This window comes from Macrobrachium nipponense, chromosome 26, assembly GCF_015104395.2.
Source record: "Macrobrachium nipponense isolate FS-2020 chromosome 26, ASM1510439v2, whole genome shotgun sequence".
NCBI classification, from domain to species: domain Eukaryota; kingdom Metazoa; phylum Arthropoda; class Malacostraca; order Decapoda; family Palaemonidae; genus Macrobrachium; species Macrobrachium nipponense.
Window position 1 is genome coordinate 17,055,152 of NC_087215.1, and position 17,240 is coordinate 17,072,391.

The 17,240-nt window shown below is 39.5% G+C and overlaps 1 protein-coding gene across 4 annotated transcripts in view; it reads left to right on the top strand.

Annotated features, from left to right (window-relative positions):
- Positions 1–17,240, top strand: part of LOC135199989 (protein gustavus-like) — a 221,790-nt gene that overhangs the window by 118,773 nt on the left and 85,777 nt on the right. The window contains exons 1-2 of one of the 4 annotated variants that reach the window (XM_064228185.1): positions 5,027–5,135; positions 9,511–9,987. The exons of the other annotated variants lie outside the window; for them this stretch is intronic. Of the exons in view, the coding sequence (XP_064084255.1) occupies positions 9,950–9,987 (38 nt within the window). The 5' untranslated portion in view covers positions 5,027–5,135; positions 9,511–9,949. Of the gene's footprint in view, positions 1–5,026; positions 5,136–9,510; positions 9,988–17,240 lie in introns of those variants that run through there. 4 annotated transcript variants of the gene reach the window in all.

The following is a 17,240-nucleotide window of genomic DNA, read 5'->3' on the forward strand; positions in this document are numbered from 1 at the left end:
GTGGGTTGGTGCGTGGTATACTATGGTACACGTCTCAATGAAAATTAGTAAAGCTTTGGAAATTACCGGCTGTTTTTATGGGTTGGGAGGCTGGAAGTGAATGGAGATTTGGGGGAGGTAAATTCGTAGGGATTTTACTGAGGTCCTTTCCGTCTCACGTTATTGATGTCGATTATTATTATTATTATTATTATTATTATTTTCTTCTAAGAGGTCCACAATAATAAAAAACACACTTCCCCGGGAGAGTTTTTCCCAATTATTATTATTAATTAATTAAATAATTAATTATTTTACTTAGGCTATTGTCTTGAAACCAACTGAAATGGAGGACGCGATTAACAAACTCCCAAAGAATAATTAGGGTATCTGCGAAATAGAAGAGTACTAGAGCCAGTGTAGGACAAGTTGAAGTAAGGGAACGGAAGAAATTTCAGCAGAACAACTAAACAAGAGCGAGACATCCTTGTCCTATATCCAAGCATTTCCCGATGTTCTTCCTAAATTCGGTCGTAGGAATTTGTAATAAAGCTGATTTCCGTTATTATATATATATATACATATTATATATATTACAACGTGTGGTGGTTTTTTTTTACCTTCAGCCTAACTTTGGAATTCTCGCCCCTTTGTGAGATTCCTTGATTCCTTGACGCAGACAATTTTACAGCCTCTTAGGCATGGCTGCGTCAGCCCACAGGAATAGAATCCTAAGAATCTTACTCGTTTAAGTGCATGTCTCCACCTTGTCTGGGCATTAAAATTCTTGTTACATCTTGGATATTGAACGGATATGTACGCATATTTAGTGAGAGTGAAGGTACGAATTTTAAATATCGAACGTTTTAAATATGGATAGAAAAGCTGCCTCCTCATATCCCTACCATCGTCTTGAATGATTGGGGGGGGGGGGGGTTGACATCTAAACTGAGCCTGACGAAATGTTTAAGGTGAATCCTATCCTATAGTATATATATATATATATATATATATATATAGATACATATATAATATATAATATATATATTTATCCATGCGTCCTTCTGTTTCTTTGACGCCCTCGCCACCAATTCCGTATCGTCTATACTCAATCGCCCCACTCCCTCCCTCCCTCCCTCCTATCCGTGTGTTACGGGCACCCGTTAACAAGGTCATCTAGTGTGCACTGCTGAGCAACTCTAGAGCGAACGCCATCGGAGGAGACCTTGGTGTGGCGTTATCTTGAATGCCAGTGTGTGTGTGTGTGTGTGCGCGCGTGCGCACGTGTTTCTATGTAGGCTTTTGTGTGTGTGTCTTTGTTAGCTTGTGTTTCTACGGTCTTTTGTAATTTCCAGTCGCACTGGGGATCAGCATCATAGAATTCTGTATTGTATAGCTAAGGTAGTCTCTGGGTTTGTGTGTTTTGGCATACTACAAAACTCATAGGTTTGGTTTGTTGTTTTTTGGCATACAACTCATATTTGGGTTGTGTTGGCTTGGTTTACAACTCCATATGGGTTTGTGTGTTGGCAATTTTAAACCCAATGGTTTTGTGTGTTGGCATACAATATATTGGGTTTTGTGTGTTGGCATACAACTCATATGGGTTTGTGTGTTGGCATACAACTCATATGGGTTTGTGTGTTGGCATACAGCTCATATGGGTTTGTGTGTTGGCATACAACTCATATGGGTTTGTGTGTTGGCATACAACTCATATGGGTTTGTGTGTTGGCATACAACTCATATGGGTTTGTGTGTTGGCATACAGCTCATATGGGTTTGTGTGTTGGCATACATCTCATATGGGTTTGTGTGTTGGCATATATCTCATATGGGTTTGTGTGTTGGCATACAGCTCATATATGATTGATAAATGGTAGAAATAGGTTGGGGTAAGATACAAATCATTCTTCTATAACTAGTAGGCTAGAAGTGTCAGTACGCATGCGTAGGGTTCCTTATGCAGTCCAGTTTCAATGATCGAACCACTGCCCCCCGTGGCGGATATGAGCTGCAATAGACGTCCAAAGTTTGATTTAGAAATCTGCTGGGAAAATATCAAGCCGTCTACTCTGTGTCAGGTTTAACATACTGTTCTCAGTTTTTCTTTTCTTTGTATGTGTGGTTGTGGATTCATTAGGCTATGTAAGAAAATTGTATTTTTTGCACATGTGAGTATAGCAAGAGGGCTTTGGAGAACAGCGTGTTGTCCATGGAATTCACAATTTATTTTCTGCTCATCAGATTCAGCTGCTGGTGTGTTTTGTGATGCCGCCTTTATTTCGCTTATCAAAAGTTGGCGTCATTATGAAGCAGACAGCCAAGGGACTCTTGAAGAGAAGGACTTCATTGGTAAAATTATGCTTTCAGAGCATCACTAGTTTCATAGACTTTACCTTTGTGGCCTGTAACGTTATCATTATCATTCTCCTCTCGTGTTCGTCTCTCGGCCTTTTGTCCTCACGATTCCCACCCGTGTGCAGATTTCGTGCAATCTTTGCAACTGACCACAGCGTTTTGAACTAGATTAGAGATTCCTCATGTTTGGCAACCGTCCTCTTCCTTCAGATAGGAACCGAGGCTAATGATCTTGTGACCTTGAGCATAACCTTCGTAAAAAAATTTGTGGATATAATGTACCTTCGTTAGATCCAAAATGGGACCATCTCGATAACGTTTCAAACGCAGAATTCTCAGCAAGTTGTCTGGGTTCTGTGGGAGTAATACATTGCTTCACCAATACTATGAAAGTACTTCATCATCTTCAGTGTTGTTATAATTACTGATATCAGTTACAAAAATACAGTGTCATATTTTTTTCTAAAAGACTTACTAACCAAGTACACTTCCATTGCTGTTTTGAAGTTCTAAAGTGATTTATTTTTCTATGGAATTTTGACCAGAGATGGACTTGGTGACTGACAAAGTCTTTCAGGAGGTAACGTCTTGAATCTGTGGGATTTTTCATTTATAATTACAACAGCAAATAAATGTCTCCTTGGGGGTTTGACATTGTCAGTGATAGCGTTCGTTTTTGTACGTATTATTAATATTGCTATTATTTTTGTTGTTGTTCAGTTATTTATCATTGACGGGTGGGCATTAGTACGTTATGTTCAACAGATAATTGATTTAATTTTGTCATCAACGGATGTCGAGGATAAGACCTTGCCTATTTTTCCTGTATGACAATTTCATCATTCTCTCTCTCTCTCTCTCTCTCTCTCTCTCTCTCTCTCTCTCTCTCTCTCTCTCTCATACCCACTTGGCGTTTTTCTGCCCAGTGCTTAAGGGTTGGTTTCCCGTGCTAGGCTATTGTCTTCAGTATTCCTTTCCATTCCATTGTTAGCCAGATTGCACATAATACTTTTACCATCTCTGTGTCCATTTTTTTTCTATTTGTTTTTATCTCGGGTTTTCTATTTTTACTCGGGTGTGCCGACGTGCGTATGCCCGCTCTCGCGCGCTTTCAGGTATATTCGTATTTTTCCCTTCCACCGGAATTTTCGTTCCTCAGTATCGTCTCTGGGCAAATTAACTTAACAGTTTGTGTTGGGAACACAAATTCTTTCGTTTCTTGCGTGGGAGGAAATGAGTTTATTTCTCCCAATGTACTGATATAAATTTCAAGTTGATATCTCTGATGTCCTTTCCTTCCCGTAAATGATTTCCTCACGTAACTGCTCCCTTCGTTGTAAACGGTTCCTTCCTGTGAACACTTTCGACCATAATGCATTCCCTTCCAAGCGCAAGTGTCGATAGTCCGAGTTGACTCAGGCGAAGGCAGTCGAATGAATTAAGTCAGTCAGTCAACCTCATGTAGACAGACAGACATTTAAAGAACTCCCTCGTCTAGCCTACTTTTTACGTTAACCTTGTTTTGTCGTTTTATCAATCTGGCTTCTGCTGCTGCTTGATTGGCTTTGGCCTCGAAGTCACGTTAGACGAACGGCTCGTTTAGGTCTCTACTCAATTTTATATTTATATTTATTATGTCCTTAAGTACACTGGTGCTCGGGTTCCAACTTCTTTTCATGTCGTGTGTGACCTAGTTGGCAGCGAGCGGCCTTCGCCTTTCAAATTGAAAGACCTGGATTCGATCCCGAGGCGAGTCAGACATTTATTTCTGTTCTACGCGCGATTGTGTATTGATTATTTTATAAGATTTATATATATATAAGATATATAATTTATATATATATATATATATATATGTGTGTAGATGGATTGTTTTATGTTCTGCGTCATTCACAGAATGCCTGTAAAGCCACCTACGACATCTATGCATTGCCATTAGACCTACCCAAGGAAATCTGCTCGAGAAGTAATCCCTCGATCCCAGTGAAGGTCAGACAGCATCATTTAGACACACACTTTTAGTTTTTTATTTATTTTTTATTCAGTTTTTTCTCCCCCCTTTTTTTTTAGGTATCTTTCGTCCAGTGTTAGAATATTTCTCTCTCTCTCTCTCTCTCTCTCTCTCTCTCTGTTCAAAGCTTCAGTATAGGCAGCTTCTCTCCGTAGCGATGTGAAGCATCATATAACGAATTCGTAACACTCAGTGAGAGAGAGAGAGAGAGAGAGAGAGAGAGAGAGAGAGAGAGAGAGAGAGAGAGAGAGCTATAGCGTCTTGGGGGACTACGTGATCACGTGTCGATGATTCATAGCTTAACGCCATTCTTATCGTGATTAAGAAATGCTAAACTCGGAGGCCAAGATAAAGTATTAAGTTTTGATAAGGGAAAGTTAACGAAAATATGTGTTTTTTTTTTTTTAGTGGCGTAATTTCGTCTTAATTTTATGTATATTTATTAATATGCAACTTGCAACGGTATTGCAAATTGATTACAAACCGCATAGCAGAAAAAAAATATTGCTTTGTGTCGACTGATAGGCGTAAAGTCAGGATATGATTGTGCTGAAGGGAGGTGAATGTGTTGGAAGAGGGATGGGGGTTCGGGGGGGGAGGAGGGAAGGGGTTTGTTGAGGAGGGGACGGGAGGAGGTAGGGGGGGTAGGGGGGAATTGGAGGCCAGCTCTCACGATGCCCCCAGAAGAGCCAGTCTTAGCGTTGCCACAGTTTGCTGTGATCTCTGTGGTGATGGGAGGGAGCCCTCAGCCAGTCTCTCTCTGTCTCTCTCTCACTTGAGCTGTGTAAGCTGTTTATAAATACGCTGTGATCTGATTTCCAATCAATTGTTCGCTCTTTAAAAAGTGGCTCGCTTTTGGAAGTGTACTGGAACCCTGTGCAATCACTTCGGAAACTTACACTATCAGGAGTCAAGTACTGTTTCGTGGAAGTGAAGTGTGTTGTGTGCGAGCGTGTTTGTTCTTTTGCGTGTCATGACGAAATACCTGTACAGGTGTGCTGGTAACCAAAGCGTGGGGACCGTAGGTGTGTTCATATTACCAGGAATGGGTACTTACGGCCAATGTCAGAGTTGGAGTTGTACTATATTTCATGTTATGAATTGTGAAAGGAAACATAATGGAAGTGTTTGTCAAGACATCTTACAAGTGGAATTGTGTGCGCTGTAGCTTGAACTGTTAATGTACTTTGTTGAAGGTTTTGAAAAAGCTGTGCAAGCATACCTACTCTCTCTCTCTCTCTCTCTCTCTCTCTCTCTCTCTCTCGTGCAGGTATGCTCTCATGAACATGTTCCGTTAGGGAACCTTATTTGGAGTTTGGTGAGTAGTGTTGGGCGCCATCAAACATTCTCTCATGGTTCACCTTCGCTTTTGGAGGTGTAAGTCTCTCTCTCTCTCTCTCTCTCTCTGTTTGTATGTATGTGTAGGTGTTTCCGGCCGAGCCACATAGGCACCGCAAGGCTCCAGCAAAGTGCCATTGCTTGCGGGTGCCATGTGTTTCTTTGCATTGATGATGCCCATTCGACCTCTGTGTGTCGTCGGCACCTGTGTCCTTCGTTTTTGTACCCTTCTCTCTCTCTCTCTCTCTCTCTCTCTCTCTCTCTCTCTCTCTCTCTCTCTCTCTCTCTCTCTGGGTGTTGCTAATCCACGTCTGGAGCATGTGAAAATTAGTAGTGACTTCAGGAATACCGTAGGTCGGTCTCTTTTCCCCCCCACGGTTTTTATTTTTTTTATATTTTTTCAATACTGAGAAAGAATTAGAATCATTCCGTATTTTGATAATAAGATTATTTGTATTTCCTTGTGTCTTTTTCCCCTCCATTTGAACCACATCTACACTGGAAGTTTAAAACCAAGTCAGAAGTCTGGAAGAGGTCAGTACGTACGTACGTATGTATGTGGGTCGACAAGTAGTGAAAGTGATATCCCACCCTCCTCCTCCTCCTCCTCCTCCCTCCCTCCTCCCTCCCTCTCCTCAGATCACCCTCCCTTGAAACCTGCTTCTCCCACCGAAAGTATCGAGAGAGCGCGAGAGTGAGAGTGTGAATGCAAGAGGCTGGGTTGGATTGGATGGCTTTGAAAGGTTTTGCGCGCGCTCATTGCCCGGTACCTATACGTGCTTGTCATGTGCGCCCACTAGTGCGAGATTTATCCGTCTTCTACTACGTTTCTCTTGGTGGTTTGTTTACCAGCAGTGGTGTTATTGTTATCTTTCTTCGGTGCTTGTCATAGGTTTCATAGAAAACTTGCAAATAGTGATACTTTACAATGTAGTGATTTTATTTGCTGTGAAAGATGTATAATGTAGTGATTGAATTACTGTCAAATAGTGTATAATGTCGTGATTGATTTACTGTAAAAACGTGTATGATGTAGTGATTGATCTACTGTAAAAAGAAAAGGGTTGGGGGACTGATTTACTGCAGAAAAGGGTGAAACAAGTCTTTGTCTCCATGGTTGTTTAAAGCATCATGGATCGGGTGAAGCGATGACGTCAGAGACAGGAAATTAGGTGAAGGCATTGTTTGCAGATGATCGTGCTGAGTGGGGGGAGATAGTGCAAAGAAACTGCAAACACTAATGAAAATGTTTCCAAGAGGAGAAAGTGTATAGGAAACTTGATATAGACAGTAATGGGAGAGGGTCCGCTGAATGGAAACTTGGAATGAAGACCAATGGATGTTAATAAAGATGGTAGAAGGGTGCAAGCGGTTGTTTGGGAGCAAATATAATGGATCCATGGAATATTATTCGAAGCCAAGATTGGGATGTATGAATAGACTGTTCAGTCAATACTCCCTTATGGAAGGGAAGTGTAAGAGACTGTTAAGCCAACACTCCCTTATGGAAGGGAAGTGTAAGACACTGTCAAGTAAACACTCACTTAAGGAAGGGAAGTGTATATGGCGTAGACACACACAAAAAAAATGGGAAACAATTGAAGCTTTTGAGATGAACTCTGGGGGAGGAGGAGAGAACGAAAAGCTGGGTAGATTATGTGGAAGAGGTGTTGGAAATGAAGGGCCTTCACATGCAGTAGGAAGGGCTAGATCATGTTCATGATAGAGGTGAATTATGCTATGTGTGTTTGGGGGTTAATGGGCTGCTGAGCAGCCGTCTAGAAAGAGGTGTATGCGTTTGGATACTGATCGAGAAGCCGGCATTGGCAGAAACCTGCCATTCATTTGCCGTTACTTATCCAAGTTCTGACCGAACCCTAATGTCGCTAAACTGGTTGGTTGATCGAGAGACAGCGATGCAACGAACTTGTTGATTTTTCATTCATTGTTGCTTTCTCTTCCTCGTTGAAACCAATTCTAATCTCGCCTGCTGATCGAGGACTGGGTCTCGTTCCTAGTGTCCTCGACCCCTTTTTTGACAGCAGCTGTGTTTGTATTTACTTGTCCCACCGAAGAAACGATTCAAGTTGATTGGTCGTCGCACGTAAGGAGAGAAACGATTGTCCCTGGGCTGTTGCAAGAACGGTTAGACAGAGGGCGATAGCAGCACCAGCAGAATTGCTGTTCCTATCAATTGCTCACCTTTGGTCTTTTGCGAGGCGTCCCTTCCCCCTCCTTCCCTCTCCCCATCATCTCCTTTGCCCATATATCCCCACGTTCCTCTGTCCTACTCCTCTTCCTCCTCCTTCCCCTCCCCACTCTCTCCCCGAAATCGATTTCCCGAAGGTTTTCCCAGGGTTTCCTTGTGTGTTTTCCTTTCATCGGGCGCTGCGATGTTTGCAGTGGCTTTTTGGAGAGGTCGTTTTTTGAGCGATTTGTTTTATTCGTTTGTCTTCGTTAGTCTCCGATTACCTCCTCTTATCCGTCGTGTAGTCCATATCTGATGGTGAAATCGTTTACTGCTGACGTGGTAGTATTCGTGGTGTTGCATTGCATTGTTCTCTCTCTCTCTCTCTCTCTCTCTCTCTCTCTCTCTCTCTCTCTCTCTCTCGTGAGTGGGAGAGAGACAGAGAGTGTTTAACGTTCATTAGTCATGGTAAAGGGCACAGGAAACTCGTAGGAGGCTACGGAGAAAAAGTATTTCGAAAGCTGTCCGCTTTAGCTTAAAAATATGAACAATTTGCAGTACAGCGTATTTTTTTTTTTATGTGGCTTCCATCAGTGGGAAAATTGGTCACAGAATAATTTCCCTTGATTGGTTTTCGTCGTGAAAAAAAAAAAGAAAGATAGATTATGCTACCCGTCCCAAGGTTATTTTTCCAGACTGGGACGTTTTTCTCAGCGCGATCTTAAACAAAAATAAACAAGTTATGTTCTTCACTTCCAAAATGGTGGTTCAGTCATGATTAATTGTTGGAACACTTCCTCATGCCTTTAATGGCCACATGGCCAAGGGCAGCCTTTTGTTATATGTCTCCTTCTTATCCTACCTCATATTCAGTCTCACCCTCTCACCTGTTTCTCTTCTTTTCTCCTGCTTCTCCCTTCTTACCCTCTTCTGCTCCATTATCCTTTTTCACTCCTCTCTCTTTACGCCATTCATCCTCCCTCTCCGTCCTTTTCACTCGTCTCCCCCACTCGCTCTTACCTCTTATCACTCTCTCTTCTCTCTCTCTCTCTCTCGCTCCAAGCGCCCTCGAGGGTAGTGCCGCGTGACAGTGACTGATGAGTGACTGCCTGCTCTGCATCATCGTCAGTCATATATATCCCTTTTCTTCCTCGCCGTCCTCCAGGTTGCTTGGTCGCTCTCTCGCTCGTTCTTCTTTGTTTTTAGTTTAATGGAAGTTTTAATGCCCCAGGGGCATCGTGTCAGCGATGGGCGGATTTTGTAGCAGGTGGATTAAATTCTCTCTCTCTCTCTCTCTCTGCTTAACATACCTGATACCTTAAAATGGAAGTTCACTTTAACATTTACTTTTTTCTGACTAAATGAGAAACCCTGGAGGAAAGAATGACAGGAAAAGGTTTTGCTCTTTGCAGCATATCTTTAATTCTACATATTTATTATCTGTCTGTCTAGAACTCTGTCTCTCTGTCCATCTATCCATCAGTCCCTCTCTCATTTGTATGAGCATATATTTTTGAACGTGTTACCGGTCTTGATTAATTATTTATGCAAGCGCACGCAATTCGCTTCACGGCACTGTGAACCCATTGAAGGTCTTCTCTTCTCATTTATAAATCGTCCTCTATTTTTCTAGTGGTGTCATGAAAGGGAATCTGTGGTTTAAAAGTGCATTTGAAACGTGAATGAAAATTATCGCCAATGGACAGTTTTATGTCGCCCATGACTGTGTGGGATGGAATCTGGAACTGAGTTGGTTCATGTCTGAGACAGGTGGAACAAAGCAAAAATGTTCATACAAGTAAGATGGTGTTCGCAAAGTGCGTTAGATTAAGGTCCACTTTAGGAATGCATTTGTATGACTCAGGTGATAAGCGATAATTACCCTCGGGAGGATATATCAAGAGTCTTGATATTATTAAGATGTTAAGATAGAAGTGATAACATTCCGGAGGGGTATTGTAGCCAAGTACGCAGTAGTACTGCTGCTCTGTTCTTTTCTGAGAAGTTCTACTTCTACTACATCGTCCTGGGTTCTCTTTCGAACGAAAGGGAAATCTCACTGGCTTCGTCATATGCTTAACCCAGCTTTCTTCACGGGATCGACACTGAGGTAAGACTGCATATTTGTCTTTTTTTTTTCTTCTTTTTTTCCCTTTTCCTCCTCTTTTGCGCGTCTTCCCACACATTCTTGGCATTACCCAGGAACGGACGAATGAATAAGATTGTATATTGAGATTATTCGATCGTGCTTTTAACACTGGTTGATCGTGACTGTGAGTGTGTTGTCTTTCCACTCTGCGTTTCTTTACCGAATGCTGGAGTCGCCTAGAAAAGATAAGGGGGATAGGTTCGTATGAAGTTGTAGGTTATAAGGAATTAGTAGGATGTAAGGAATTAGTATACATCGTCTCGCATTTCCGTATTCTTGTTTATTTTTCCAATTACGGCGTTTTAGATAGTTTTTTTTTTTTTTTTTTTTTTTTTTTTTTTTTTTTAATAACGGGCGTTATATAGAAAGGGTGTTTTTTATTTGTTTTTAATAAGGGCATCATAGAGAAAGTATATTTTTTTTTATAAGTGCGTTATAGAGATACGTTTTTTTTTTTTTTATATTAATAATGGTGTTATATAGGAAGTGTGTAAATAAATAACGGGCTTATATAGAAAGGGGGATTTGATCTCCTAAATAATGACATTATTTAGAAAGATTTTTTTTTCTAAACAGCGTTTAGTAGAGAGGGGATTTATTGTTCTAAATAACGGCATTAATTAGAGATGAGATTTTTTTATTTAGAAATAACGGCGTTATTTAGAAAGTGGATTTATTTATTCTAGATAACTGCGTTACATGGAAGAGGATGTCTTCCAATATAACGGCGTTATTCAACAGGTTTATTTTCTGTACTAAATAACCAAGAGGATTTATTTGCTAAAGAGTCGCGTTATTAAGAAAAGCATTTTCTTTTTTACTAAACCAAGTTATTAGGGTATTTCGTTTTTTCTAAATAACGGAATTAATTGGAAAGACGATTTAATTTTTTTTTCTAAATAAGGGCGTTATTTAGCAAGAGGATTTTCCCCTAAATTGCGTTATTTAGAAAGCTTTTTTTCCTTAAATAACAGCGTTATTTAGAAAGAGGATTTCCCCCCCTAAATAACAGCGTTATTTAGCAAGAGGATCTTTTCCCTAAACTGCGTTATTTAGACAGGATTTTCCCCTAAATAACAGCTTTATTTAGACAGGATTTTTCCCTAAATAACGGGGTTATTTAGAAAGAGGATTTCTCTTCTTTTTTTCTAAAGAATGGCGTTATTTATATTTTATACTAAATAACCAAGTTATAGTTAGATAGGAAATTTCGTCTCTTTAACTAACGGCGTTATTTAGTAAGAGGATTTCAGTATCTAAATAACGGCGTTGTATTAAGCGATTTCATCTTCTTAATGACGGCTTCATTTAAAAAAGGGAACTATTTATGTTCTCTGTAATATTCCGGGTGACTTTTTTTTTTCATTGCCATTTTAATACTGTCCATCCAGCAACGCGCTGTCGAGGTCTAATGCCAAGGATCGTGTGGGGGCGTGTTGGGGGTGGGGGCGCGGTACCTAGGACCAGTATATCCTTGGCCATTTTTTGACATAACTTTTTTTTTTTTTTTTAATCTGCGGTAAATGTCCTGTGTGGCCTGTGTGTGTGTGTGTGTGTGTGTATCCTAGCTAGACTTAATTGCTTCACCACGAGACAGCTATGAACATAAACTTAGTTTATTTTATTTGTTGTTTTCTTAGTTATTACTATTATTATCATCATCATCGCATTCCTGAACAGTTGAATCCCATTTGTAAACAAGGATATAGTACCTATTATCCTCTAATATCTGTTGATTTTTATGCGCTTATTTTGAAATTATTATTATTATTATTATTATTATTATTATTATTATCATTATTATTATTAAAGATTCATTAATTTCCTAAAAAGTTTAATCCCATTTGTAAACAAACATATAGCTACTAGTATTATCCTCTAATTATTCGCATTTGTGACTACTCTATATTCAGTATGGCAACGAATGTTCACGGCTAATTACATTACAAACAGGCAAACGCGCCCTGTGATTGCTGTCATTTATAACTTCGCTCAAATTGGTAAGGCTGACTTTTTTTTTTTACCTCTGTGAAATTCTGTGGAAATTGCTTTTTTAATTTTGAACTTCCCTTCGTTAAGATTGGTATTTTTGTCGTTCTAGTGATTTTCTGAGACGTGGGGCTTCTGAAATTGGTATAATTTTTAGATGCATAAAATCTACGGCATTTTCGTAGTTTATATCTTTGTAATAATATCATCATTAGATATAGTAAAACCACGACATTCTTGTAGATTATATTTTTTTTAATATTATTTGATGCAGGAAATCCACAGCATTCTTGCAGATTATATATTTTAATATTATGTGAACGAAATCCACAGCATTCTAGTAGATTACATCCTTTTATTATCATCATGGTGAGATACACAAAACCCAAAGCATTCCTGTAGCATATTATTTATAGGTGCGACTTATCACTGGCTAGATTAAGTCCTCTGCTGCTTTCGCGTCTTATCAGTGATTCACTTCGTTGTCATTCATCTCTGATATTATTCTTGCTGCTGATGTTGGGTAACTAGGAATTGAAACTTCCCAGCCCTTGCTCTAGGTTGGCCACAGATTATTTCATTTCAATGTTAAGTTTGTGGCAGATTTTGTGTTGACCTTATAGTCCGCGAAAAACGAGATGGAAGGTTTTGGGGGCGAGAAACCTTAAGTAGGAAGGTTGGGCCTGAGGTTTTGAGATGAGTGAGTCATTACCTGTACTGTATACTGTTTGTGTATTGTGGCGTTAATGTTACTCCTTTTCATTAAAGTTCTTTACGAGGTTTAGTGGTTTTTATGAATGAAAAGAAATGCAAAATAAACGATAAAACACAATTTGTTCGCCTTGTCTACGTATGCAGGCGGGCATTATGCCCTGAGCTTTGCAGGAGTATGTGTCGTTTATAATGGATATTGGTGGTAAATGATTATCTACTTAGAGAGAGAGAGAGAGAGAGAGAGAGAGAGAGAGAGAGAGAGAGAGAGAGAGAGGGCGCAAGCAAGCAGTTTGTACTGCAAACTCGTCTACTGTCACTTTACTTTCAGGTCTCATCGTATGCATGAAAACGTGCTCTCTCTCTCTCTCTCTCTCTCTCTCTCTCTCTCTCTCTGAGGAGTCGGCGGCAGCAGCAGCATCAGGAGAAGTCGCCCAAAGAAAGTGAAAACAGAGTGGGGCTGGCTGGCCGGCCGCGTCGTTGCCAAGTGTGCTGCAAAGCAGATCTGGTTTATTAAACTTGAACTGGTTTGGTTTGTTCAGCTCCGGCAAATCGACGGCGGCGGAGGAACACAAGTTTTGCTTTCGATTTCTCGGGTCTGTTGTTTCCCCCTTTCGCGTCGTCGATCGCTCTTCGATACTTGTGATATCTTTCCCTCTGGCGTCGTCTCTTGGGGGAAACTGCTGCTACTGTGCTACTTTTGGCTTGGAATTCATTTTGTGTGTATGTGTGTGTGTGTAGATACGGAATTGTGGGCCAAGACGTGTGTGTATATAATATATATATATATATATATATATATATATATATATAGATATTATATATATATATATATATATATATATATATATATATATATATATATATATATATACTATATATATAGGCATACAGCAGGGTCCATAAAACACATCAACAAGGCCATAGTTTATTCAAACGAAACGTTTCGCACATGTTCTATGTGCATTTTCAATCTGTAAATATAAACATAAAAATCATTAAATTTACAAAAAGAACATTAAAAAAATATTAAGAGAAAAAAAAGTTATTATTAAAAACTTTTAAAATTAACATTATTTAAAAAGGTTACGGTTAAGTAAAAAAAAGACCCAGTGCTCACCAAACCATTCAGAGGAGAAGGAGAAGAACGAATGGACCAAGATTTGACACCACCCTACGACTTAGTTATGCGAGATAAAGAGGAGAGGAGAGAGGAGAGAGAGAGAGAGAGAGAGAGAGAGAGAGAGCGCACGACACCACACGACACATATATATATGTATGTATGTATGTATGTGTATATATATATACACAAGAGGTATATATATATATATATATATATATGATATATATATATATATAAGTAATATATTTAAATTAAATATAATTCCTCTACAATTATGAAATCCTTATTATTTTTAAGCTGTTGCTGGGTAGGTAGGATTTGAGTAATTACAGCATATTCAGAAAGTTGTATGTGCCTAGGTATATAGTATACGTGATTAATTTCCTTTCGGCTTTTTCGTGGTGATTTTTGTTATTTTCGCTTAAATGAGTCCGGGGAAAAATACAAGCCCAGCGTGCCAAAGCTTATCTATCATGTTATCAGCTATATGTTTGGTAAATATGTAATGGAACGTCTTTCTGTGAAACGCTAAATGTTTCAGTCGTGATAGTTGGTTACCGTTACGTTAATGAAAGTAAAACAGTTCAATTTTACCCACTATACTGCATTTTACATTCAGTCTGTGAATGCAGTCAAGTTGGCTTTCGTATCTTATTCATTTTTTACTTTTGAATTTCGTGCTGTTAGCTTTTTTTTTTTTTTTTTTTTTTTTTTGTTTTTTTTTTTTTTTTTTTAATCACTATAATCGATTTTGTGTAGTGATTAGCAAAAGTACCTTGTTAAGCAGGTATCATATTCTCGCCAGTTAATAATTTTCTGATTTTACCCTTCGTAACTTTTTGCTATAAGGACACCGCACTGGACAGCGTCACCCTCCCCCCCTACACTGCCTAGATACCTGCGGGTAGCAGTCCTTGGTTGAACGTTATATTCCACGTGGCAGCTGAATCCTATTAGCGCTCAAGGCCGGTAATACCGAGATATTAAGATGCTTATGTTAGTAATATTAATAATTGATAATAATAATGTGAACATAAATGAAATTTGTAAGAACTTGAAGTTGTTGCTGTTACTCAATAATATTATTATTCAAAAGGTGAAACTATTCATACGGAACAAGCCCACAGAGGCCATCGACTTGAAATTAAAGCTTCAAATAATAATAATAATAATAATAATAATAATAATAATGTGTACATATTTCAACAACTGATGCAATTTATAAGAATCTAACTTAAAGTCAGCATTTACGGACTGCTCGATGAGCAAGAGCCCGTGCTGGCAAAAGGCCAGCTCGATCGAAAAAAATACATTAGCACCCAACGAACAACAGTTTATGCAGTTGGTGTCAAAACGCCTATTAATAGTCCCACAAGCAGACACGACCGCCATAAATTTCCAAGGTGCAAGAGGCTTGTACTTGTGTAACACGAAAACCAACAAGATCCCTCCCTGCCAGGAGAGGGTGAAGGTTGGTTTTATTGTTTTTACACGTGTTGAAGACTATATATACCTATATATATTTGTGTGAGTGTAAGGTAATATTTACAGTGAAATGCACGTTACAATACATGTATACTAGGGTTTTCATAACGAATATGCAGTGTATGTGCAAAGCTCATAATTATAGCTTTCGTCCAACTGCTGTGTGAATGTGATGACTAAAATGGAGTTCACCAATGTTTTGTTTTCATTGTGTAATCTTACCATAAATTTCTGAGAAGTATGGCATAGTATTTATATAGATATAATGTTAATTTATGTAAGGTAATTTGATAGATCCATTATTTTTACTTTTAGCGTCATCAGAGACGCTTTTTACTGCTTTTTAATTTATATAATGAGGATCACAGCTTCCGGGTGTACGCTGAACTGCCATCTCAAGAGTCAAGAATTTTCTTGCATATCTTTATCTTTCGAGCAAATCTCTCTCGCTCTGTGTGTCTCTCGCGAGGTTTCGACCTTATCGGAAAACGCCCGAAGGCTGAATATTGCAAATGGGGAGCTTCTGGAGTTGCCAGTGGCTCCTTGGCTGAATGACTTAAGTACACACGATTATCTCACGCTGAGATCGTCCTTTTGCTTTTTGTCAGCAAGCGTGTCTGTTCCTCGTCGCATTTTGTAGCGCGTGTGTGTGTGTGCGTGCGCGCGCGTTCCTGTTTACTTAGCGCCACCAGATTTTAAAAGAAAGGGGAAGAAATTGCTTGTGTTGGACTGTCTAATGAAAGAAACACTGGTGGATATAATTTGGTAGAAGCCGATGCAAACTTTCCCTTGTAAGTGGTTTTGTGACATCGGTTCGTCTTGAAGCTTTTGAAGCGATGGTGGCTTGTAATGATGCCTGAAATGGTTAAGTTCGTTCATTATTTCTGAAATGATATAATATTCGTCAGGGTAAACGCAATGTTAGTATGTCTGCAAAATACATAATACTACATATAATGCGCGTGTTTTTAAATTGCATCGTTTGTAGAGCTTTATTATTATTTATTATTATAGTTAATTATTATTATTCCAATTCATGAAGAGTTGCGCCCTTTCATTGATGAGCGTGGCGTTCTCTTGCAGGAACTAGAATTCTATTATTATTATTATTATTATTATTATTATTATTATTATTGTGGGGAGCAAATACAATCTTGGAACTTTTTTCAGAGGTGAAAGTACTGCAGTACGGAACGTTTATATGGCAGCGCTGTCTTGCGGGTTGCTTGTGCAGAAAGTAGATTCCATCCTTGATAGCTATAAGCCTCAATTCGCCGGGGTTGGTTTTATAGCTATTTGAAATGCGGAAATGCTTTAGCCCGCGTGTCGTCAACCTCTTTCTGCGTTGTTTATTTACTGCACGTTTGGCCTTTGTAATGGATTTAGTCGATTCTTAGGAGGAAGTGACTAATGTGGGATTGCGTCATGGAGAAATCGCCCATAGCAACTTGCTGGGCTATTGATGTGGATGTCGGTCGTTGTTAGTTTGTTCACCAATTGTGAGTTCACGTTTGAAACGGGTCTTAATATGGAGGGGAAGATAGAATTTAGAATTGTTCTCCTCCGCAGGTTGGAGAATTACCTCCTCGAGGGCCTCACCCTGTAGATTTGTTTTGTTGTTGTTGAAAGCAGCGGTTAGAAATAGCACCTTGGGATTGGGGTCGTTCAAATGGCCCGAAGTATTACGTGATTCTTTCGTCGGCTGGACTTCGAAGGCTTGGCTAACCCATTATCAAATACGGAGAGAGAGAGAGAGAGAGAGAGAGAGAGAGAGAGAATACATTTGGTAGAATAAGGACATCCGTATTAGGAAGTAAATATACCTGCTTCCATGTTCCCCCTCCCTCACACCGGCCATTTATGCCAAACCTGCCCTCTCCGGTATCACTGACTGCCCCTGCCATG